The following is a 23,854-nucleotide window of genomic DNA, read 5'->3' on the forward strand; positions in this document are numbered from 1 at the left end:
AAGGGATCCAGGAGGCCCTTCTTTCCCCCCAACCATAGGAATGGAGGCGGGACACAGGGCCAGTAGGAGCAACAGGATTTTAATAAACAGAACCCATCCCAAAGCCATGACTACGACAGTTGTACTTGCACCAAAACAGCATAGAAAACCAGGGTGTGGAGAGGGCTCAAAGCAGGTTGGGGGGGAGGACATGAGCGGGGGCCTGGAGGGTGCAGGGTGCATCAATCTTCAGGGAGAGCATTGTGCTTTAGCCCAGGGAAGAGGGGGAGGGGTGGGGCAAATGCACCGAGGTCCCCACTTTTTCCTGCAGTCCTCAGGACCCTGGGGATGCAGGCATCTGGGCAGATCTGCCCTTTATTGCTGCCCACCAGCATTAAATACCCCCAACCCCAACACTAGCACCACGGGTGGATCTGGTACAGGGAGAAGAGCAGGAATGGGGAAATTGCTTAGAGAAAGATTCAACTAGAATCCAGTGAATTGTGCTCAGTTCTCTTTACTTCCTACAACCGAGTACATGGGTCACAGGGTGGAGGGTGCAACAGGACATGAAACATGCCCCTCTGTGCCCCCCAGCACACACCTGCACACAGGATGGTGGTGTCTGCAGCATCACAGGTCATGCAGGGCATGGGGAAGGGGAGGTTCACACACACATAGATGCCCACAGCGGGTACCAGACAGAGAACACCCCTGAATATACACAGCTGTACATGGGGGACTCACAGGTCCCCACCCCAACCCTCTCCCCTGTCTTGCCATCCCCTAGCAGGGGAACTGTATTGCTTTGAGAGAGCCACCCTGGGGGCTACTCTGCCAGGCACCCTCCCCTCCCACCCACCCCCATTTTGGCACATCTGCAAGACACACAGAGTAGGCACCCTCCCTCCCAGATTTCTGTGGCTTGGAGTTGGGGAAGGGGCAGAAGACTTCATTCATCTTTCCCCTAGCCCTTCCCGAACCCCTGCCAAACCCACTCGAGCCAGAACCCACCCCTACCCCCAACACACACACACACACACACACACACACACACACACACAAAGCTGAGCTATCCAGGAATACAAGCAGAACAAGGAGATTGTCCAGGATGGGAGCAGAGGCGGTGGGGAAAGACTGGAAGCAGAGACCCCACCCTGGCATGGGGTAAGACTGGCACAACAGCTACTTTAGTGCAATTGGAGAGGGTGCCCAGAGTGAGGGTGGAGATGGGAGGGAAGGCTCTCCCCACCCTCCCTGGGGCCATCAGGCTTACAGACTCCCCAGGAAAAGGGCCTAACAGGAGTGAGCAAGGGCCAAGGGCGGATCCTCTTGTCACCCGCCACCCTCTGCCCTCCCAAATGCAGTGACAGTGTCCCCCTCACACGTACATGGGCAACAGCAGCCTTGGAGTCAGTACCTTCAAGTAATTCAAAGAGCAGACCCTCCCCACCCCAGCTCCCTCCCATCTCTGGGATTTGGTCGCTTCTTTAGGGGTTGGGTCGGGAGGAGGGAGTCACAAGTCAGACCCTTCCTTCTCTATCTCCCTCTTCCCAGACCACTGGGCTTGGTCCTCAAAGATTCCTTACCTCCTCCCTTGCCCATCTTGGGTCAAGGCCCAGAGGGCTGGAGCTTCCAGAGAGGGGAAGGGGCTGCTTTGCTCCTTACCCCTCCTTCTCAAAAGGTAGGGTTCAAACATGGCGGGTGGGATGGGGCCATACTCATTTGCCCCAGGAGTAGGGTTTCTGGGCTAGGGTCTGTAAGGCTATTTTCCTTTGTGGTGGGAAGGGGAGGTGGGGGATGAACACTGGGTGTGGGGAGAGGGTGAGAAATAGCTTAGGGGGAAGGAGGAAGGGGCCTCCCTACTAGAGCATCGTCACTGGAGTCATTTCAACAAAGAAACACTCATGTGCATAAGATAGAGTATGCCTACTCCCAGCCCAGCCAGCCTGACCCCACCCTACCTCTCAGGACCCCTTCCAGGACCACGGAGGTTTTGGGGGTACAGTTGCAAAACTGTTCACTCTGACCCCACCCTCCCCGCCCCCAACCTCTTCTCCCCTCCTAGGTCCAGGGAGTAAGAAGGTGCTCAGGTGGGCAGACAGCGGTGGAAACAGTATTGAGTTTTCCTTTGGTTACATATTGAAGGCAAAGGTGAGCTGGACTTACAGTCAAAACGGATAGGGGTGAGGAAGGAAGAGGGGCCATGGCTGGGGTTGGAGAGGGAGGCAAGCCCTCCTCAGCCCCTCCACCCCAAGGAACACACGTCTACATGGGGTGGCAGTCCCTCAGTCTCATCTCTCCCACCCCCCACAGCACCAAACAAAAGGAGAAGCCCCCTCCCCCAGGGGCTACTCCCCACCCCAACCTGGGCTGTACATTCAGTGGTTTTCAGCAGTCCTATGGCTCAGGGGGCCACGGGGTGGGGGAGGTGGCCCATCAGTCTCAGTTGGACAGTGGCAGTGACCCAGGTCTGTTGATCCATCCTGGAACCTACAGTTTGTGCCATTTTTTTTTTTCTGAAGGATAGTATACAACCTTACCAAAGCCACTGCCCAAACAGAAACATCCCCCCAAAAATCAGAAACTAAAAACTGGCTCTTTTCTCACCCTCTAGTCCACACGTCTGTTTCCCTGTCTCCTATGTAGCCCTCGCTCTGTCTCCTTTGCTGGGACCTGGGGCTGCTCCCAGAATCCTCACTTAAAATAGGCCTTTCACAAAAGTGCTTATTACTTGAAGCAAGTGCTTTAGAGCTGTGGAAGGGAGAGGGGAGGGGAGGAGGGTGAAGGGAAGGAGGTACTTCCTCCCCACCCTACCCCCTTAAGATTGGGGGCATTCTGCCTGTTTTACTTCTCCACACCCGTTTAAGTCAAAGAGGTTTAAAAAAAAAAAAAAGTCTTAACATTAAAATAAATATGCAGTGGCCATGAGAATGGTCAAAATGCTTCAAAAACACTAGGGGCTGAGAAGCCCAGGGTGAGGTGCGGGATTTCCTTTGGCATAAGGAGAGGAGGCTGCTCATCCTCCAGGCCTCCTCACAGCCACATGAGGAGGGACAGAGGGCTTCCCGCCATCTTCCCAGCACTGCTGACAGTGTGCCCAGGGCAGCAGGGAACAGACAGCCACCAGAAATCTCATCTAGCAAAATAAAACAATGGGGCTCCTGATAAATACTCATATTCTTCCTGTCATCACCAAGCATTGATAAAGGAGAACACGACTGATACCCCAAGTTATCCCCAGAGGACCCATCTCCCTGTTCCCTGTGCCCCCCACCACCTAATTCCCAGCACCAAATGAGAGGGAGGGGGTGGAATGGGAAGATTTTAGGAGAATTAAAGTTAGGGGGCAAGCTTGCAGAACCAGCAGGGGTGGGGTGGGGGCAGCAGCCCTTAAGAGAGGTCACATTGATTGTCGTATAGGGGAGGACAGGGTATGAAGGGATGTGGGCAAGAGGGGCATCGCAAGGCCCTTTGGCTTTGAAAACAAAAATATAAACTAAAAGCTGCACAATCCTTCTCACCAATAATGGTCATTTGGAAGCCTTGAAATGGTTTAGGATCTGAGGATTGGAGGAAGCAAGACACAGAGATGGGGATAAAAAGGGACCATAAAAAGGAATAAGAACTTGGACAAACACCCCAGGCTTCAGGGAGCCAGCATGAGGTATGGTGCAGGGTATCTGTGGGGAGGAAGGGAGCCCTGAGACAGCCCCCACCCCCTCAGCTCACCCATGGCAAGACGTTCAGGGAACACAACTGGAAAATGGGTAAGAATGTGAATAAAGCAAGCATGAATGGGGGGAAGAAGGCTGAGTGATCCCCCAGGGGAGACCCTGTACTGTGTAAACGAAGTCTGTCCAGTTCTCAGGGGACAATACTGATGGCAGCCAAACTAGGCAAGGATGCACTGGGGTGGAGGGGCAGGACCTCTATTCAAGTTCTGTGTCTTGGCCCCTGGCTGAGGTATTGAGTGTGAGGAAGGGACACTGGGCTACAGGAGTGGGTCCAACTGTGCAGAGGCTCACTGAGGAGATGGATGGACAGGGCATCTGAAGGGACCAGGGCCAGATGCAATGCTACATTTAGAGAGAACACTGCCCCTCCTCACTCCAGCTCAGTTTGGCTCCTGGGATGGGACTTCTAGGAATCTTATCAGTGCAGCCCCTACTCAATCCCATCTCCCCCCTGCTGGGAAGGGAGGAGATAGCCTCAGTGTCCATCTGTGGCTCCCTTGACCAGAACTTCCTTCTCACACCAGAGGGAGGCCTGCTTCCCTAAAGAGCGGCCACAGTCCTAGTCTGCCCCTGCCCCTCCCACCGTCTTTGGCTTCAGATCAGGAGTGACTGGGGCGGTGGGTACTCTCAGACATGACGGAAGGTAGAGGCAGACAGGGGGCACAGAGGAAGTCTGGGACTGGGGGACACAGGAGGAGGAACCCCGTCCCTCCCTCCATATACATGCAAGCACATGCCTGAAACACGGAGGACATACTAGGGCTGTGGTTTTGAAATGGGCAGGAAATTAATTTGTTTCTTCCCCTAAAGAATAAAATGCTTACTTAAAAATTCATGACAAGCCTCAAAGTTCAGGGAGAAGAGAGCCAGGGAGGGAATGGCCACAGGCTCCATTCTCCCAAAAGAAGTTAAAAGAAAGAAGCAAGGTTAAAGTGCGTGGTTAGAGGGCCAGGCCAGGGGTGGGGAGGGGGGCAGGCTGTGGGGGCAGGACCAGCCCTTGATTTGCATATGAGGAGCCAGGGGGAGGGTGCAGGATTGGGGCCCAGGTACAGTAGTTGCTGCTTCAAGTGTTTTGCATTTGAACTTTAGGGGTGATAAGGTACAGAGTGGGGGAAAAGCTCCAGGCCCCAGTGCTAAGTACTCTCCCCCCTTATTCTCTAGCTGCCCCTGAAGGGGGAGGGGGACGCCCCCAGAGTGCTCACACAGTACCAGAAATTAAGGCTTCTCACTGCTGCGGGGATGGAGGGGCCGGCCGAGCAGGGAGGCAGTGATGGGTATGGAAGAGGAAGGGTCTGCCTGGCAGTAGGGGTATGAGGAAGGGGGACACAAGAGAAGAGAGTTAGAGAGAAGAGTGGGGGGAGCTGGCAGCAGAAAGGGGAACTGAGAGATGGAGTCAAATAGAGGGGGAGCCAGGCATTTAGCAATCATTTTGGGACACTTGGCAGAAGGGTTTTATCCTGGGAGTACCAAGGGCCTGGGGTGCTCCCTGTCGGTCCCAGACCTCTGCCAGGCAAGGATGGTGTGGCAAAGGGGTGAGCAGCTGCTCCCCAGTGCTTCCTTTCCCCTCTCTGCCCTGCCACCCAGTCGTGTTCTCCTTTAAAGTGCCCTAAATGTTTAGACATTTTCTAAATAAATAGAATAAGATATCAAGCCACCGGCAGGGGGAGGAACACTGGAGGGGGCTACTCAGAGTAGCAGCCATCTAACCCAATGGCGCCGTGCCGCTCTTGGCTGTAGGGGCAGGAAGCCCCGTGGGGCAGGGCGCCACAGCCACCCACCGTCTTGGCAGCTGCGATGCCACAGTTCTTGAGCAGGCTGAAGCTGAAAGGACTGACGGCGTCCTTGGGTGGGAAAGGCTTCATGGTGGAAAGGATCAAGGCCAGACAGTCTGCCACATCTTTGTTGGGAGCACAGGCCAGTGCTGGAGTGTGACCTGCAGGGCCAAGGGGAAAAACTGAAGCATAGGGTCCTATATCCCAGGGTCACCATTCACCCTCCCCAGACCCTGAGCTCTCTCATTCATGGAGGGGAGCCAAGGCAAGCAAGCACCCAGCACGGTCAGCAATCCAGGGTGGCAAGAACCCAGGGAGGACAGCAGATTCTGAGTGTGGGGAAAACGGCAGCGCACGGGGGACAGCAGCCTGGAGTGTGTGGGAGGTCTTCCTGACCCTGTTGGCTCCACCTAGTTCCATCAGACTCCCCTGTAAGACTCAGAGTACTGGTGTTGGGTCCCTGTTCTCAAAAGTTCCCCTGGGAAAAAAATCTCATTTATAGCAAGGTTAAGAAGTCACCTCCTGGAGAATGTCCCTGACCCCAAACCCGGGAGAGGCGGGGGGCTCTGGACCCCACCCACCTTCTTCATCCACAGCCAACACTGTGGCCCCACGACTCAGCAGGGCCTGCACCACAGAAGCTAGACCATTCCGGGCAGCAATGTGGAGTGGCCTTGGAAGAGAGAAAGTAAAAAGAGAAGCACAAAGTCAGAAGGAATGACAAGCTGCCCTGCCACCTCCAGGCAGGTGGCGAGGGTACTGAACAAATAGTGTGAGCTCCAGAGAGCCCTGGAAGTGGGGGCCGCTTTCTTCACCCACCTGCCTCCCCCAGCCAGGAGCCCCCTTCCCCGGGCACTCACATCTGCAGCGCACTGTTGGTAGCATTGATAAGGCCAAGGTCTTGGGTTTCTGCCAGGATCATGAGGGCACATTTCTCATGGCCCTGAGGGAGAGGAATGGAGTGGAAATTTGTTAAGTGGAAGCATGACAGGCCACAGGGTAGGAGCTGGGGAGGGTGGCAGGCAGATAAGAGCTGTCCCATGTGTCAGATAAATTGGGCAACCCTGGTTTCCACTGTAGTCCATTCTGCAATCAGGACCTACTCTGCTCATCACCTTGCCCTCATGCTGCCCCTCTGCTCCAGGCAGTACCTTGCTACAAGCCAGGTGGAGGGCAGTGTTCTTGTTCTCATCCAGCACAGTCAGGTCTGCCTTCCCTCGATACAGCAGAAATTCTACAAGAAAAATAGAACAGAGGAATTGATATCTTCCTCCAGAGCAGCAGCCATCCCAGCTCTCCACCCTCCCATATGCATACACTGCATCCTATCAACCTGCAGAGGTTAAGACATGCAAAGACATCCCGTGTCCTGAACCCCAGCCTCCACTAGCCCTGCAGGTAGGGCTGACCTGCCCAGCAAACACCCAAAGGGTCCCTCCCTGCCAGAGTAGGAGCTCTTACACACCCACAGCAGCAGTCTGCCCATTCTCAGCCGCCGTCATGAGCGCAGTGTGGCCAGTGTGGTCCGCGGCATTCACTTCGGCTTGATGCTGCAGCAGCATTCGGAGCCCAGATACATTGTCCGCAAAGGCAGCGGCGTGAAGGGGGGTCCTGGGAAACCAAGGTAGGGTGAAATAGGGAAGGCTCGTCCACATGGTCAGAAAGCCAAAGCTAGAGGTAGTTCAGGCTTCTCCCCAAGCCATCCATCACTCACCGTCCTTTGGCATCTCGGCTGTTCACAATCTTGGCACCCAGAGCTCCCAGCAGCATCTCTGTGGTACTGTCCTGGTTATTAATTCTGTGGAAAGGGACAAGGGATCACTGGGTGGGACAAACAAGATGCACTCTCATCCCTGAGCCCAGTCACAGGGACCTGGGAAAAGGCTGAAGCAGAGGAAGGGACTTACACTGCACAGTGCAAAGGAGTGAAGGGGTTTCCCTCCAGATATGAGAATGGGCTGTGTTCAAGTAACAACTCCAGACAATCTTCATGTCCTGGGCATGAGGAGGAAAATATGGTGAATGAGAAACAGCAAAGTCCTTCACCTGTCCTGTCCTGTCTCTGACCACCTCTATTCCACTTGCAGATTCCCTTCCACAACCCCAACTTCCTCCTTGACACCCCACTTGTACCAGTGTAGGAGGCCCAGTGCATGGGCGAGTATCCGCTGTAATCCACCCCAGCATCCAGGGGGTCTGTAGAAAGGGCAGCCTGCAGCAGGGTCCGCAGAACTGCAGTGTGGCCACAGGCCGAAGCCAGGTGAATGGGTGTGCGGCCCTTAAAGTCTCGGCACAGCACAAATGCATCATGATCCAGCAGGGCAGCCAGGCAGTCTTCACAGCCAGTAACTGCCTACAGGGGGACAGTGGGTGGGAGTGATAAGGAGCACCAGAAGTTGCTGAGGGCTGGCCGAGGAGCAAGAACTACTTCCAAGGCTCCAATCCTTGTCTCTACAACAGTTCTAGTCTTAGAGATTGGCAGCTCTTTCCCTAACTCTGCCAACAGATAATCAGGTTTCTCAGACTCAATCCTGGAGCTCTTGGAGCAAAAGACCATAGAGTGAGAAAACTTAAAGAGGTAAGAGAATCCTGTGGGAAAGCTGAGAATGCCTGTAGTCCCTGAGGCATTAGAATCACTTGAGGCTGAGGCAGAAGAATCACTTGAGCCTGAATATAGGGCCAGCCTGGGCAACACAGCAAGGTTCTCAAAAAATTTTTAAAAAGCCAGGCACCGGTGGCTCACACCTGTAATCCTTGGTACTTGGGAGACTGAGATCAAGAGGATCAAGATTCAAGGCCAGCCTAGGCAAAAAGTTAGTGAGACCTCATCTCAATCAAAAAACTGGGCATGCATGGTGGTATACATCTGTAGTCCCATTATGGAGTATCATGGTCTGAGACTGGCCCCAAGCAAGGGGTCTTAAGTTTAAGACCCTACCTGAAAAATAACTAAAAGCAGAAATGGGATAAAGACATGACTTAAGTGGTAGAGCTCCTGCCTAACAACCATGAGCCCTGAGTTCAAATCACAGTACCTCCAAAATAAAAGAGATAGAGAAAAGAAAAAGAAAAAAGCATCTTGTGGGAGGAAGAAGAGGTAGTGATAGGTGATCATGGAGGAGATTTGGGTGGTGGCATCACTATTTGATGAGACAAGGCCAGCAAGGTATCTTGGACACAGTCAGCATGTGGCTGCATGTGATTTCACCAGGGAAATCAGCTAGGGATGTCAGGCACTCATCCTGGGGTAAACAATAAGGCCCAGGAAGACCGAGGCACAAAATCCTGTCCCACCCTCCTAGACGCCCTGCTGCCAGTAGGTCCTATACTCACGCTGAGGCCCATCTGTGAGCAATCACACCCAAGAGCCCACTCACCCCACGGTGGAGAGCTGTACGGCCCCGGAGGTCAGCAGCATCAGCTGTGGATCCTTTCTCTAGCAGCAGATGTACACAGTCCACGTGGCCATTCATGATGGCCAGCATCAGTGGGGTTCTACAGAAGGGGCAGGGGAAGGGATGAGGGTCTGGTACAAATGGGAAAACATGCACCCCATCTCTGGCCCACACTCACTGTCCATAGGCATCCATGACATCTGTGATGTCAGCTCGTTCCCCACTGTCGATCAGCAAGTGCAGGGAATCAGTGTGGCCAGAGGCAGCTAAGAGAAAGGGGGGCTGCATCAGAACTGTGTCAGGAAGAGGGAGGGAGGCAAGTTGAGCCTGAAGGACTAAAGGGTCGAGGTAAAGGAAAGGCCTGGGGCAGGAAGAACTCTTTAGTAGGAAGCTACAAATTAGGAATTGAAGTTTCCATGCTCCTTGCCCTACCCAATTCCCAGCTCTAACTCTGTTTAGGAGGGATTCAGTGTGGCAAGGGGAGGGCAGCAGCCTGAAGAGGGCACTAACCAGCAGCATGTAGGGGTGTCCACTTGCGCTTGCGCTCCTTGATGAGGGCAGAGGCGCCATGGGCCGTAAGTACCTCCACACACTCAGTAGAGCCTCGCTCAGTGGCCAGGAAGAGCGCGGTCCGGCCCTTGTGGTCCCTTACATCCAGATTCACCAGCGTCTCAGCCAGTGTCTTCAGGGCTTCACAGTGACCGTTGTAGGCCTGGAGCAGGCAACCAGTGGACATAGTTGAGGACATTCCTGTCCCCGTGCCCGAGGGGAGGTGCAAGGCATGGATCCTCCACAAGCTCCTTGGGCCCCTCAGGCCTCTTTCCTACTCTAGGCCTACCTCCTTTCCAGAAAACTGCCTGCTTGCCACATGCCCAGAAGGCAGAAGCAAGGACAGAGTCACATGAGGCCATCCTTGTGTGGGCCCATGGGCAGTGAGGGACAAGGAAGGCAAGAGGAAAAGACATGAGACTCACAGCTAAGTGCAAAGGGCTGACTGGAATGGTGCTCTCCACATCCTCCAGGCAGTTAAAGGACATTTCTAAGAGCTACAATGGAAAGGAAAGTAGGCGTTGATGTTCTGGAACTTACAAGATATTGTGCCCTGCCCTACTCACAGTAATCTCTAAGCTCTTGGACCTAGAGACCACATGTGTTTCAACTGCCCCTTGGTTTCAGAACCACAAACCTGAAGGCAGGCTGTGGCCCTGGCCCTGGGCCTGCCCCCACCCTCCCAGTCAGGTGTCAACACATACCAGTTCGAGGTTCTGTCTGTTGCCATAGGCGGCTGCATAGTGCACAGCTGTGTAGCCCTGCCTGTCCCGCAGGGAGGGATCTGCACCATTATCCAGTAAGAACTCCAGACAGCTGGGGAGCCAGGGATAGACTGAGGTGGTTATGAGCCCAGCTCAAGAGGGCACAGTTCTGGGAGGGGTAGAGGAGAGGGGCAAGAGGGTTCCCCAGGCCACCCTCTGGTCTAAGTAGTTCTCTAAATTCTGTCTACATCCCAGCTCCAGACCCACTACCTTCACGAGGTCTGCCCTGGGCCACCAGCATCAATACCCTCTGGACCCTCTCCTGGACAATTGGAGGCAAGGGCACACTGTTCAGCTACCAGACTTCTGCTGACTGACAAGCTTACCCCTGCCTGCAGGCATGTTGAGCCCAGCCTACAAGTCCTACTCCTCCCAGCCAGTCTGAAAAAGTCCAATTCATCTCAAATTCAGACCCCATTCCTCAACTCCATGAGATCTTCTCTAACTTTTCTGATTAGCTGCCTACTTTGTACTACTTTGGCACCATTCTCATCCTTTAGTTACAGTTGTAATAATGACATATATTTAGCACTTACCATGTGTCAAGTACTGTGCCAAACACTTCATATGCATTAAATAGCTTAACTATTACAATGATCCTCAAAATTAAATATTGTTTTTATCCCTAACATGGCTGAAGAAATTGAGGCACAGAGAAATTAAGCAACTTTAAGGTCACACAGTTGAGCCTCCTAGGTTATAATGGTTGTTTTTTTTTTTTTTTTCAGTACTGGGGTTTGAACTCAAGGCCTACATTTTGAGCTACTCAACCAGCCTGTTTTTGTGATGTGGTTTTTTGAGATAGGATCTCTCGAACTATTTCCCCAGGGCTGCCTTCAAATAGTGATCCTCCTCATTGCTGCCTAGGATTACAGGCATGAGGCCCCTGCGCCTGGCTCTTTTTTATTTTTTTGGTGGGACTAGGGTTTGAAGTAAGGATTAGTAGTGTCTTTTTTTTTCTTTTTTTTTTAAATAAACTTTTAATTTTGGAATAGTTTTAGATTTATAGAAAAATTGTGATAATAGAGAATTTCCATATTCCTCATATGCAGTTTCCCTCATTATTAATCTCCTAATTAATAAGTATAAGGGTCTTTTATTTTTCCAACAGATGATTAGTTTTTAAAGGGCAGAAATTCAGAGTAATTCATCTTTTTCTAGTTGCTATTTGAGACAAGACAAGGTCTTGCTGTGCAATCTAGGCAAGCCTAGACCTCTTTTTTTTTTTTTTTTTGTAGTATTGGGATTTGAACTCCGAGCTTTATGCTTGCTAGGCGGGCACTCTACCATTAGAGCCACACCTCCATCTCCAAATGGCTTTTAAAGATTTTTTTTTTCATGTAAACTGGGAATTGAACTCAGGGCCTAAACACTGTACCACTTGAGCCACTCCACCAGCCTGAGGCTTAGAACTCTTGATTCTCCTGCACCAGTCTCCCACATGCTGGGACTATTGTTTTTTGCTGGGGATTGAATCCAGAGCCTTGTGCCCTACTACTGAGCTATACTCCCAGTCCTGGAGTAATTCATCTTTTATCCTTAGTAGTGTCTGGAGATGTGGCTCAGTGGTAGTGTGCTTTCTTAGCATGGGCAAGGACTTAAAATTCACTCCCAGAACCACAGGGAGAGAAAAATTCATTAATCCTTAGTACCCAGTACAATAGTTGGAATCTAGTAAGTAAGTACTCAGTTAAAGCTGTGTACTAACCAAATGGTTTTGTGTATTTGGCTTTTCCTATCTTCTCAAAAAGCCCCCTGTTCTTGAGGAGAGGAGCTACTTCCCATACTTCTCATACGAATGGTGCTCCACACTGTCCCGTGCCAGCTGACTGATAGAGAAGTGGCAGCGGCAGCAGCATGGTGTTGATTAGGAGCAGATGGGAGAACAGGGCCAGGGTGGCACTGTGGGGAAAGCACGTCCCAGGGGCTTTTGTGGTACTCACAAGAAGGCCTCCTTCCTGCGGGACTCCTTCAGTGGCTCGTCCTCTTCAGCATCATGGCTGGAAGCAGTGTGGGGTTCCGCTCTAGGAAGGCAGAGTGAAGAGGTTAGGGCATCTCTGGGAGGTGCACTATGTTGAGAAGGGCCAAAGTGGGAGCCTCACCTTCGGTAAGTGTCAGAGGCGGCAGCATAGTGAAGGGGAGAGCAGCCTTTGCAGTCAGCCTCGTTAACGCCTGCCCCAGCAGTCACCAGTGTTACTGCACACTGGTAACTACCATTGGCGGCTGCATAGTGCAGTGGGGTCCTGGATAAAGGTGAAAGAGAATGGGTGAAAGAATCAGGGACAGATCCAAATACAACCACACGCACAACCAAAAGCTAATTTATGCCAGGCATGGCAGTACACACCTGCAATCCCAGCTACTCAGGAGGTAGAGATTGTTAGTGAGACCCCATCTCAACTAATAAGCTGGGCATGATGGAGCTCACCTGTTATCCCAGCTATGTAGTAGGTGTAAGTGGGAAAATCGCATTCCATATTGGCCCAGGCAAAAATAAGAGACCCTATTCGAAAACTAATTAAAAGAAAAAAGACTGGAAATGTGGCTCATAGCTCAAGTGGTAGATCAGCTGCATAGCAAGCACAAGATCTTGAGTTCAAACCCCAGTACAAGCTTGGCACCAGTGGCTCACACCTATAATTCTAGCTACTCAGGAGGCAGAGATCAGGAGAATCACAATTTGAAACCAGCCAGGCAAATAGTTCAGGAGACCCTATCTTGGAAAAACCCATCACAAAAAAGGGTTGGTGGAGTGGCTCAAAGTATGAGCCCTGAGTTCAAAAACCCAGTACCAAAAAAAGAAATTAAAAAAAAAAAAAAAAGAAGCAGCAACTTTGAAAAGTTCTCCTTACTTAGTCTCCAACTTATCCCACCATTTCCTCTCTATGTGCACCCATGCATATTACCTTCCAAATTTGTCTCTTCTCCTCAGGTCAGCTCCACTGCTCAACAGCAAATTAAGACATTCAACATTCCTAAAAGGAAAATAAGGGATAAGAATGAGAGCATCAAGGAGCTGCCACAGGCCCACGGAGGGACTGAGAGAATGGAAGTGGACCGCCTTCTCTGCTGTGACTGCTCTCAGTGTGCAAGGGGAAGAGAGCTGGGTAGGCAGTGGGGGCCCAAACCATTCCCCAGCTCTCTTCTCAAGGTGTGGGAAAGAGAATATACCCTCCAGAAGCAGCAGCATGAAGACAGGTGCGGCCAAGGTTGTCAGGTGTGTTGATGTCAAACCCAGCAGAAAGCACATGCTCATTGCTGAGTGAAGACACAATGCTGTACAGCTGACCTGGAGAGGCAGACAGTCACAGATCGAATCCAAGAGCCCTGAGCATAGGGGAGGCCTCTGTTCCCCTGGACACCTGCCCAACCTCCAGCCAATCAGCACATACCTGAGGAAAGAAGTTTCCGGCAACAGTCAGAGAATCCAAAGAGAACAGCTAAGTGCAAAGGGAACATGTCATGGATGCCACGCCTAGGGAGAAATTAAGGGGCTCAGTCCTTGAGTCAAGGAGACCAGTTATAGATTTCTTTTCTGTGGCACACCATTACCCTAGAAAGTCAAGGTAGGAAGTTCCCCAAGCTTCCTTTTGGCAAGTTATCTTTGTGCCTCCATGTTTGATTTGAGCAGTATATATAGACCTGACATGGCCCAGAGTGGGATCAGGGGCCCTCACTCACCGGGCAGTATCCGCGCCATTGGTCATAAGGGTGCTGATGAGCAGCTCGTGTCCATAGCGAGCAGCCACATGCAGTGGCGTGTTCCCAAATTTGTCAGCACAATCAATCTCACTACCTGAGATGGGAATACACACACAAATTCAGGCAGACCTCAGTTAGTTACTCACATCAATTGGTTGCTATTTGAGTGCTTATTATGTATTGGGCCAAGTTAAGCATTTTCCATGTGTTATTTTGTAAAGAGCTCTGTGAAGGACAGAGCTCCAAGTGCCTATTCTGGCTGAAAGATAGGTAGGAGGAAGAAGGAAGGTAGAGAGCTCCTAGGATGAGTTCCTTGGAGGAGGAAATGAGAGCAAAAGTTCATACCATTCTGGATAAGGATCTGGGAGCGTGTGAAACGACCATGGATGGCAGCCATGTGCAGAGGGCTTTTTCCTTCTTTGCTCTGTGGAGACATTGCAGGGTTTATTTAGTGCAAAGCACAGAGAATGCCCTGTTCCCCTTTCCAAAGGACACATCTCTGAGGATGGAAGGTCATATGGGTATCATCTCAGTCCACATTATCCTAAGTCCCTGGCAAGATGTGATCATGCCAGGAGGAAAGTGGACAACTTTCCAGAACAGCTACCTGGATATGGTCAGAAACCCCAGAGCCAGACTGTTCTCACCACCAGTCTATGTCTCATCCCTTCAAGCACCTGGTAGTTGACATCAGCCCCATTATTGACCAACAGCTCCAAGCAGAGAGCGCCATTGGTGGAGACTGCAGCCACATGCAATGGTGTGAAGCCCTTATCATTCGGCTGGTTGACATTGGCTCCTGCATTCACCAGCTCAATAGCCACAGCATCCTGGCCCAGGTAACAGGCGATGTGCAAAGCTGTGTTTCCAAAAGCGTTGGGCTCATCAATCTGGAGTTTTAGAAGTGAGGGTAAGAATAAACAAGTTTAAACAAAGTAGAAGTAGCACTTATAGCCAAGACTCCTAGAAATCTGACAGCCCTTTTAGGTTTCTGACTCAAAAGAATGAAGGCACTATTGCATAAGCCTTATTTGGACCCTCTTACCACATTTTCTCAACCTCCCAAAACCACACCAACAATCCCAGTACCTTCCTATTGCCATAAAAGACTCTGACCTCCAACTCCCACCCTGAGTCCCCATCCCCAGCACACAGTGTCCTGACCTCAGCTCCCATTCGGAGCAGGTACTTCACCACTTCAATTTGGCCACTGGCTGCAGCTGTGTGGAGCAGCCCATAGCCCTTGCGGTCCTTACAGCCAAGGTCTGCTCCACGTGCCACCAGCAGTTTCAGGACCTCCAAATGCCCTAGGAAAAGATGGACACTTTCAAGGAGATAGAGGATGAACATGAAGGCTCCAAGCTCCTCCCTCCAAAGGTTGCAACCCCTAGGAATCCTAAAGGTCAAATTCCTGCTTTTCCTTTATATTCTCTCACCCAGAAAAGCTGCCCAGTGCAGAGGCTGCCGTTCCTTTTTGTCACAGACATTCAGGCTGGCTCCCTTGTTGAGGAGCAGGTTCACCGTCTGTATTAGAATATAAAGACACAGCCAGGTTCATGCCCTCAACCTACTAAGAGCAGAGGCCTCTCTCATCTCTTGAAAGGTTGAGACAACCTAATACCTCTGTTTCTGAGCAGAACAATCTGCAGAACTAGAGGGAACAGTAGGAGCAGGTACTAAGGAGGAGTCACAGATAGATCTGGAAGTATGAAGGAAATGTTTCTTCAGGTGCTCTGGTGGTTCTCAAACTCTTACGTGTTTTTGGAAATGTATTGATAGACATGGACTCTCTTCAGAAAAAGGCATGTATACTCACACCTGTAATCCTAGCTACTAGAGATCAGGAGGATTGCGGCTCAAGGCCAGCCTGGGCATATCATTCAAGAGACACTATCTCAAAAACACCTAACACAAAAAAGAGCTGGCAAAGTGGCTCAAGTGGTAGAGCACCTGCCTAGCAAGTGTGAGGCCCTGAGTTCAAAACCCAGCACTGACTTTTCTGCCCCCCTGCCAAGATTTTTACCCAGGTGTCAGTGACTCACGCCTGTAATTCCAGCTACTTGGGAGGCAAAGATCAGAAGAATCACAGTTCAAAGCCAGTTTCATTAAATAGTTCACAAGACCGTATCTTGAAAATACCCAACAAAAGCAAGGTTGATGGAGTGGCTCAAGTGGTAGAGCACCTGCCTAGCAAGTATATGACCCTAAGTTCAAACTTCAGTACCGCAAAAAAAAAATTTCAATCTATGGGTTGGGGTGTGCCTCAGCATTAGAGCACTTGCCTAGTATGCATAAGGCCCTGGATTTAATTCTCGGCTCCAAAACAAAACAATCAAGCAAATGTGACCATTCATTCGATGCTTGGGTCCAATTGTTTATATAACCATCTTGGCTGCTTCTCCCAAGCCTTGAAGTTCCAGAAGCAAAAACAGGTAACTAGGAAGATAAGGAAAAGGAAGGCTGGGCCTGGATTCGAGTGGTCCTTACCTCAAGATGTCCACTGTGCACTGCATGGTGCAGAGCACTGCGTCCGCTCCTGTCAGCCACGTTGAGGCTGCTCAACAGGGGTGCCAGAGCCTCAGCACACTTGGTGGCCCGGTTGGCAGCAGCCACATGCAGTGGTGTCTGCCACAACTTGTCCCGGGCATTCACATCAGCTGAATGTGCCAGCAGCAGCCCCAGCACCTTCTGTGGAGGGGCAGAGGACAAGTGAGAAGATAAGAGAGGCAGAGGAATTGCTGACAAAATGAAGTAGAAGGAAGAACAGGTCAGCGTGGCACATATGGCCTCAGCCACCTGGCACAATCTTGGCATTTTCCCAACATATCTACCTTTTCCATACCTACTTCCAATCTTCTGGATCCCCTTATAGCTGAGGGAAACAGGGACCCCTTCCTCTTTCTCAGGCCCCCTGGTATCATTCTCTAGCCCAGCCCCTGAAAACCTTTACTCATAAATGCCCAAACAAATCCACACATTCCAATGCCACTTCCAAGAAAAATAAGTGCTCTTGCTACATTAACAGCCCAAACACCCTCTTTAGCTTTTCCTGTAGGCACCAAAATCATTTCTATTACCTCAAGAAGTAACAGATACTTATTCCTCTACAAAATCCAGGCTAAAATGTCCCTCCTAATCATTACCATTGGCCTCAGCCCCTCACCCTGGTAGCTGGAGCCAAGGAAGTCATAGAATCCAAGAGAAGATCTCCTTTTCCCTATCTTCAGGGTTGATGGCACTAGGGTATGGGACCCCACTGATGAAGTATGTTTGAACCCCTGTGTGGTCAACTTTCATGCTGCTTGAGGGGCTGGGAGGCAACAGATCAATACCCCCACCCTCCAACACAAGGAAAGAAATCTCAGTGCCCAGAAGGGGATCAGACTCAAGGTGGCCCCCCAGAGAGGGATGAGTCACTCAGGCCTGGCAGCAGGGCCCCCGCAGTCTGCCAGCCCAGTGTTAAGCTCTCCCTGACGTCACATCAGCTGGCAACATTCAGCCCCCCCTTACCAGCCAGTTCTAGGGATAGGAGGGAGGAGCCAAGGTCTGGTCTCTTCCCTACCTGGGGCAGAAGAGTCTGTAGAGTAGAGAACTGAGTGTCTCTAACCTTTAAGCTCTTTCATCAGCTCAACCTTTTTTAAGGGGTAAAAGATGGTGGGAAGTTCCTACCTCGTTTCGGGAGGCAGCAGCACGATGAAGAGGGGTCAGCCACAGTGTGTCCTTAGCGTTGACATTAGCACCTGTGGGGATACAATTTCCTGTTTTGATGGGTGGTGAAGAGGAGGGAAAGAAACCAGTAATCAGGCTGGGAAATCTGAATGGAGCAGAACCCTTGCCTGGACTGAGCACCAGAGATACCTTGGAAATGAAAAAAAAAAAAAAAAAAAAAAAGACTTCTCCCCACTACTGTCCTCCTTAGGTGCCACACCTTCCAGCTCCCCACTTTCACCTGACATCAGTAGCAACTGGAGGATGGGGACATCGCCTACGTAGGCAGCAGCATGCAATGGGGTTCGCCTCTCTTGGTCCTGGAAAGGCAGAAAAGATAAGCAGCTGTGGGGAGAAATTATCCTAGACTCCAGCTCAAGTCTGAGAGCTCCAGGCTCTTCTTCACAATCTCTTCCCATAGGTTCTGCAGCGTCCTAAATTCCAGTATTGAGAGTCAAAGGCAAGCACCTTGGGAGGTCCTTCTTCCAGAAGGGGTGGGGGCGCTGCAGACCCCGGTAGTTCGGAAGAGATCACTGTCTCTGAGCATCCGCAGCCCCACTGGTCAGTGCTCCACGCCTGACCAACCCCAAATGCAGAGCAGGCTCCCACCCAAAGGTAGGAAGAGCCTTGGCCTCTTCAGAGCGGAGAAGACACGGAGCCGCCCCACTGGTGGGGAGGGGTCCAGAACATCGGAGCCCGGATTCTGGGCTCGCTATCCTCCCTGCTCCCAACTCACCAGCACATTGATGTTCTCCTTCTGCGAGAGGAGGGAACGCACTTCCTCCACATCTCGGCTAAAGATGGCCTGGACCAGGGGCGGCTGCAGGGAGAACCGGCATTCAGGGAGCGGGCCAGAGCCAGAGCGGAACCGCGGAGGGTGGGGGAGCACCCAGGTTGGAGGGGGCGTCGCTGGAGGGGCTCCGCTATGGGGGTCCCGGCTGCAGTGGATTCCCGCGGTAATTCCGCGGGTCGCCAGGGCCCCAAGGACACCCGCTCGGTTGAAGGGAGCGCGGCGTGGGGCGGGGCGGGAGCCGCGGGAGCCCCGGGCTCGGGCCCAACCTAGGCCGCACATCCCCGAGCTCGCGTGGCGGTGGCGCCGGGCCTTGGAAGTAGGAAGCGGGGAAAGACAGGAAGCTTGACCTGGTCTGTGATGCTGAGGATCCCCATGGCCCGGCCCGGGCTCCGTCCGCATCGAGCTCGCGGCGGCGGCGGCGGCGGCTCCACCGGGGACACGGGGCGGCCCAGGCGGCGGCTGCGGCGGCGGCTGCGGGGAGAGCGCGGCCCCGCCTACCGGGGGGCGGGCGAGCGGGAGGCCGCAGCGCTCCCTGGCGGCGGTCTTGGGTCCCGCCGCAGGGTTCTCAGCACCGGGTCCCAGGCCGCAGCGCCCTCCGCTCTGCCCCGCCCTGGCTACCCGAGCGGCCCCCGCATCCCAGCCTCACACACGGGCTCCTCGGCTCCGCCAGCCGGCTGCGCTATGCTCTCCGCTCCCAAAGGGTCCCCGCCAGGTCTATGGCGGAAACCCGCGCCTCGCTTCCTAAGAACCTCCCAACCAGAGGACCAAACTACTGACCAGATCTAACCCAGACCACAATGCTCCGGCCGACCTAACTCCTCCCAACAGCGCTTCTACACCCCAAATCGCCCAAGACTAGGGGCAACTGGGGGCGGGGGTGTATGGAGATCGGGGGTTTATATATGGCAGTTGCCCCAGAGAGAGGGCCGGTCGGCGGGTATCTCCACAGGGGGAGACGTGAGTTGGGTAGGAAGGAAATAGCAAAGGTGTTCAAACTGCAGAGAAAAATCCCAAGGCTTCTGCAGTAGGAAACTCTCACAAAAAGGCTAGGACAGTTGGCAACTGGAGAAAACCTCCAAGAAAGCCAATAGAAGGGACATTTCAGCTTGCTAATTACTCCAGTGGAGGATAAGGTGCTAAGGTGACTGCGCTTCAACAGTTTCTCTCCATTAAAAGGGCGGGGAGGAGAGGTTAGAAAGCAGTCAATCAAGGAACAACTGGCTGGAGGATATCCCAACTCAGAAAGCAAAAGAAGCAAAGTGGAGATAGAAAAGACTGGGAGGCTGAGGCAGGAAGTTCATGAGTTCAAGGCCAGCCTGGGCTACTTATCGAGAGACAGTGCCCCCTAAAAAAAGTGGGTTAGAGCTTAGCAACTCAATACGTTGAAGGGAACAACACATTTAGGAAAGAGTGTAGAATATTGGCTCTTGTTGAGGCCTAGATATAAAAGTTCTCCCTGGTGGAGTGGCTCAAGTGGTAGAGTACCTGCCTTGCAACATATGAGGCCCTGAGCTCAAACCCCAGTCCAGCAAAAAAAAAAAAAAGTCCTTTTCTTGCCTTCAATATCTAGATCCATGTAGGAAAGATACTTAAGACTAGTAAGTGCCCTTTTTTGTGGAGGGGGAAAAAAGTGAGGAAGGAGAGGGAAATTTATGTATCACTATATAACTTTAAGAACTTGGGAGGCTGTGGACTGTAGCTCAGTGGTGTAGTATTTCTCTAGCATGTATGTTCCCCCGCAGCACTGAAAAAAAAATATGTATTTATTATTTTTGTGGTCCTGGGGTTTGAACTTAGGGCCAACACCTTGAGCCACTCCAACAGCCCTTTTTTTGGAATGAGTTTTTTCAAGATAGGGCCTCGCAAATGATTTGCAGGGCTAGCTTTGAACCTCGGCTCTCCTGATCTCTACCTCCTGAGTAATTAGAATTACAGTGTTTTGTTTTTGTTTTTGTTTTTAGTATGGAAAGCTTCACAAGTTTGTGTGTCATCCTCATTCAGGGGCCATGCTAATCTTCTCTGTATCATTCCAATTTTAGTATATGTGCTGCTGCAGCACATATACTAAAGTACAAAGTTTATAGCTTGGTTTTTTTTGGTGGCACTGGGGTTTGAACTCAGGGCCTCATACTTGCTAGGCAGGTTCTTTACCACTTGAGCCACTCCACCAGCCCCTAATTTTTTTATTTTAGCTCTAGAAGATCAACACATGAAAGAGGCACTTAATAGTTGATGATGGTAAGGAAAAGGAAGAGGAGAAGGCTGAAGTAAAAACTGAAGGTACCTGAGGTGTTAGGACATGTCCACTTGGCTATTGGGTATGATGGACCTTCCAGGAAGGGCTAAGCTAGAATGTGGCTCAGAGAAAGGGAGGAGGGGAATACATGGTCTGCACTGCCCAAAATAGCTCCTGGTAACCTGAGGAATTGGAGTTAGGGGTTGAGCTGGGGTCACGTGCCTGAGGCTGGCACAGGGTTGGAGGTAAAGAAGCGGAGACTGCCAACCTAATTTTCTGGGCAGCTGGAAGGAGGAAGAAGGACTAGAAGAATTATTTTAAATATTATTCAGACGAGAAAGAGGATTCCCCAATAAAGAAAAAAGGGATATGATGTGGGTAATACCGATACTTCCAGAGCTCAGGGTGACACACAAGGTGAGAGGAAGAAGATGAAACTGGTGACAAAAGCTCATTTATGCCAATAGTCCTGAATTCAACTACTGAATTACTATTTGGGTAACTTTAGAAGGATGCCTGCCTTTCTTTAAACTTTGGTTTTCATTCTTCTAACAAATGTGAAGACACATGTGCATAGTGCTTACACTAACTGGTTGGAAAGGTGAAACTGGTGTTTCTTTTTGAGGAGTTTATATTTTAGTAGAAGGACACTCATATACACATAAGACAATTAGAGAATCTAGGATGTGTGCTTGTTTATATGAAATTATGCACTCGGAGTAATGTTGAAGGATGGTTTAGTCAAGAGGGTCTTCCTGGAAGAAGTGTATTTTGAGTCAGTACTGGAAAGAAATCATTGATGCAGAGTGGCAGGGACATGGCAGGAAATTAGTTGTTTCAAGTATAAGGAATGAGCTAGGAAAGGTTTAGATGGCAGTAATTAGCTTACTAATTAGTGGGGGTGGGGCGACAGCAAGCAAATTTATTTGGCAGGCCTATTGGACCTTGGGGATTCTGCAGCAGTTAACTCAGTTAAAGCAGAGTGTTAATGGGTCACAGTTCAGTCATGTATCCCAGTTCATTTCTGTATTCTACCCAACCAGATCTTTACTCCTCACTCTAAGCAGCTGTCTCACATGTGTAAGTCCTTAGAGGAAGGGAGGCAGATAAGAGAATGAGGCTGGAAGGAGTAAACTGTCCTTCAAGGTCAAATGCTCCTCTGAGAGTGGCTCCAGATTCCCACTTCTGAACTGGAAGACTATTCTGTACCATGGTAGTGAGAGGGGCGGTAGGAAATGACATCACAGACCCTCTCTGGAGTGCTGAGGGAAAAGATGTTAGGAGAGAAAAAGAAACCGATGATTCTCTAACTTGGGGGTCTCATGCTCCTCAGGTAGATGGAAGAAAGGGGATGAAAGTTGACAAAACATATTCATTAGTACCAAGTGCTGGTGGCTCATGCCTGTAATTCTAGCTACTGGGGAGGCTGAGATAGAGAGGATCGAGGATCAAGGCCAGCCCAGGCAAACAAGCAGTTCAAAGAGACCCCACCTCCAGGATAACCAGAGAGAAATGGACTGGAGGTATGGCTCAAGCAATAGAGCACCTGCTATGCAAGCATGAAGTCCTGAGATTGAACCCCAGTCTCACCAAAAATAAAACTCCCCCAAAGCCCTAATGAATATGGGTTTGTTTTTGCTTTTTAGAACTGAGGGTTGAACCCAGAGCCTCATGCATACTAAGCAGGCACTGAACCACTAAGTTATATCCCCAGCCCAAAAATTTTTGAACTAAGTGCTATGGAGGAAAAGCCTTTGTTTTTGGTGGGACTGTGGTTTGAACTCATGGCTTTGTGCTTGCAAAGCTGGTGCTCTACCTCTTGAGCCACACCCCCTACTTTCTCTGGTTATTTTGGAGATGGTATCTGGAGAATTATTTGCCTGAGCTGGCCTTGAACTGCGATCCTCCTGATCTCAGCCTCCCAAGTAGTTAGGATTAGAGGCGTGAACCACCAGCACCTGACTGGGGGATAGTTTTTTAAAATGGGTTTGGAGGGACTACTCAGGGCCTACACCTTGAGCCACTCTGCCAGTCTTTTTTTTTGGATGAGTTCTTCAAGATAGGGTCTCGCCAACTATTTGCCAGGGCTGGCTTTGAACCATGATCCTGGTGCCCGGAGTGATCCCCTCCTTATGAGTTAACTGTGAAGTTTCTGCATAGGTAAGGTTAAAAGTACATTCCTAACAAAATGTTAAATGTAAGCCAGATAGTTCATGAGATAGTTTCTGCTAAATTGAAATCCAGATAAGATGGGCTAAAACTTTAAATCAATCCGTATCTACTGGAAGTCTCAATATTAATGCCAATCTCAAGAGGCAGGGGAAGTTAGAGGATTTACATCTGCCCTCTCCCCATTTCTGGGCAACACTGCCACACATAACACTTCTCAGGTAAAGCTCTCTAGAATGTGGAGACTGAAATTTGTAGATTTTACTTTTTTTTTTTTTTTTTGCGGTACTGGGTTTTAACTCAGGGTTTTTTCAAGATAGGGTCTGGCGAACTATTTGCTGGGGCTGGCTTCGAACTGAAATTCTCCTGATCTCTGCCTCCTGAGTAGCTAGGATTACAGGCATGAGCCACCTGCACCCAGCTGCCAGCTCTTTTTTATGTGTGTGTTGGGTATTTTTGAGGTAGGGTCTATAACAAGTATTTGCCTAAAGTTCGCTTTTAACTGCAATCCTCCTTATCTATGCCACCCAAGTTGCTAAGAGTACAAGCATGAGTCACTGCACTCATGCTTGACCAGAAATTTATAAAGAAAGCAAAGAAGCTGGTCCCGAGTGCGTACCTATTAATTCCAGCCTGTAATTCCAGAATTTAGGAGGATGGAGAGGGTTGGAGGCCAGCCTGGGCTACATGTGGAGATCCTGTCTCAAACCATCGCCCACTTCGGGCACCCCCCCCTGCAAAAAAAAAAAACCAAAAAAACCCACAAAACCGAGAGACACAAACGGTACAGTGCATATCTGAGCCCTGAGTTTGGAACATTACTCCATTTCCAAAGATTTTGAAAAGCGCAATCCCATGCACTGAGACGATCAAAGCTTCTAATTATAAAGGTACATGGAGGGCTCTAAGAGAGGCCTTCCAAGGATCCACAGACATCTGGTTTTGGCACGTTCAGAAGTCGCCTCTGTGCCTAGGTATCACGTCCTGTGACCACAGACTTGCCAAGTAGTCTCCTACTCCTCTGAGCCATTTCTGTAGCTTCTCAAACGC

General features: G+C 50.8%; 1 protein-coding gene and 1 non-coding gene across 2 annotated transcripts; both read right to left on the bottom strand.

Moving 5' to 3' along the window:
* Window positions 1-63: 63 nt before the first annotated feature.
* Window positions 64-18,862, bottom strand: Ankrd52 (ankyrin repeat domain 52). The gene is made up of 28 exons (XM_074083617.1): window positions 18,747-18,862; window positions 18,343-18,426; window positions 17,848-17,926; window positions 17,568-17,638; window positions 16,386-16,586; window positions 15,335-15,422; window positions 15,063-15,205; window positions 14,576-14,788; window positions 14,244-14,322; window positions 13,878-13,992; window positions 13,589-13,671; window positions 13,368-13,485; window positions 13,103-13,171; window positions 12,299-12,439; window positions 12,140-12,220; window positions 10,137-10,248; window positions 9,858-9,929; window positions 9,394-9,595; window positions 9,062-9,149; window positions 8,866-8,983; window positions 7,622-7,841; window positions 7,396-7,483; window positions 7,203-7,286; window positions 6,954-7,099; window positions 6,640-6,722; window positions 6,349-6,431; window positions 6,070-6,161; window positions 64-5,649 (listed from the first exon to the last, which is right to left on the bottom strand). Exons 1-28 carry the CDS (start codon window positions 18,771-18,773, stop codon window positions 5,399-5,401), a joined length of 3,231 nt encoding a protein of 1,076 aa, XP_073939718.1. The 5' UTR covers window positions 18,774-18,862; the 3' UTR covers window positions 64-5,398.
* Window positions 18,863-20,355: 1,493 nt separating this feature from the next.
* On the bottom strand, window positions 20,356-20,458 carry LOC141426024 (U6 spliceosomal RNA). Its single transcript, XR_012451138.1, has one exon. It is a non-coding gene; the product is annotated as a U6 spliceosomal RNA (small nuclear RNA).
* Between the last annotated feature and the right edge of the window lie 3,396 nt (window positions 20,459-23,854).

Source organism: Castor canadensis, chromosome 8 (genome assembly GCF_047511655.1).
Source record: "Castor canadensis chromosome 8, mCasCan1.hap1v2, whole genome shotgun sequence".
NCBI classification, from domain to species: domain Eukaryota; kingdom Metazoa; phylum Chordata; class Mammalia; order Rodentia; family Castoridae; genus Castor; species Castor canadensis.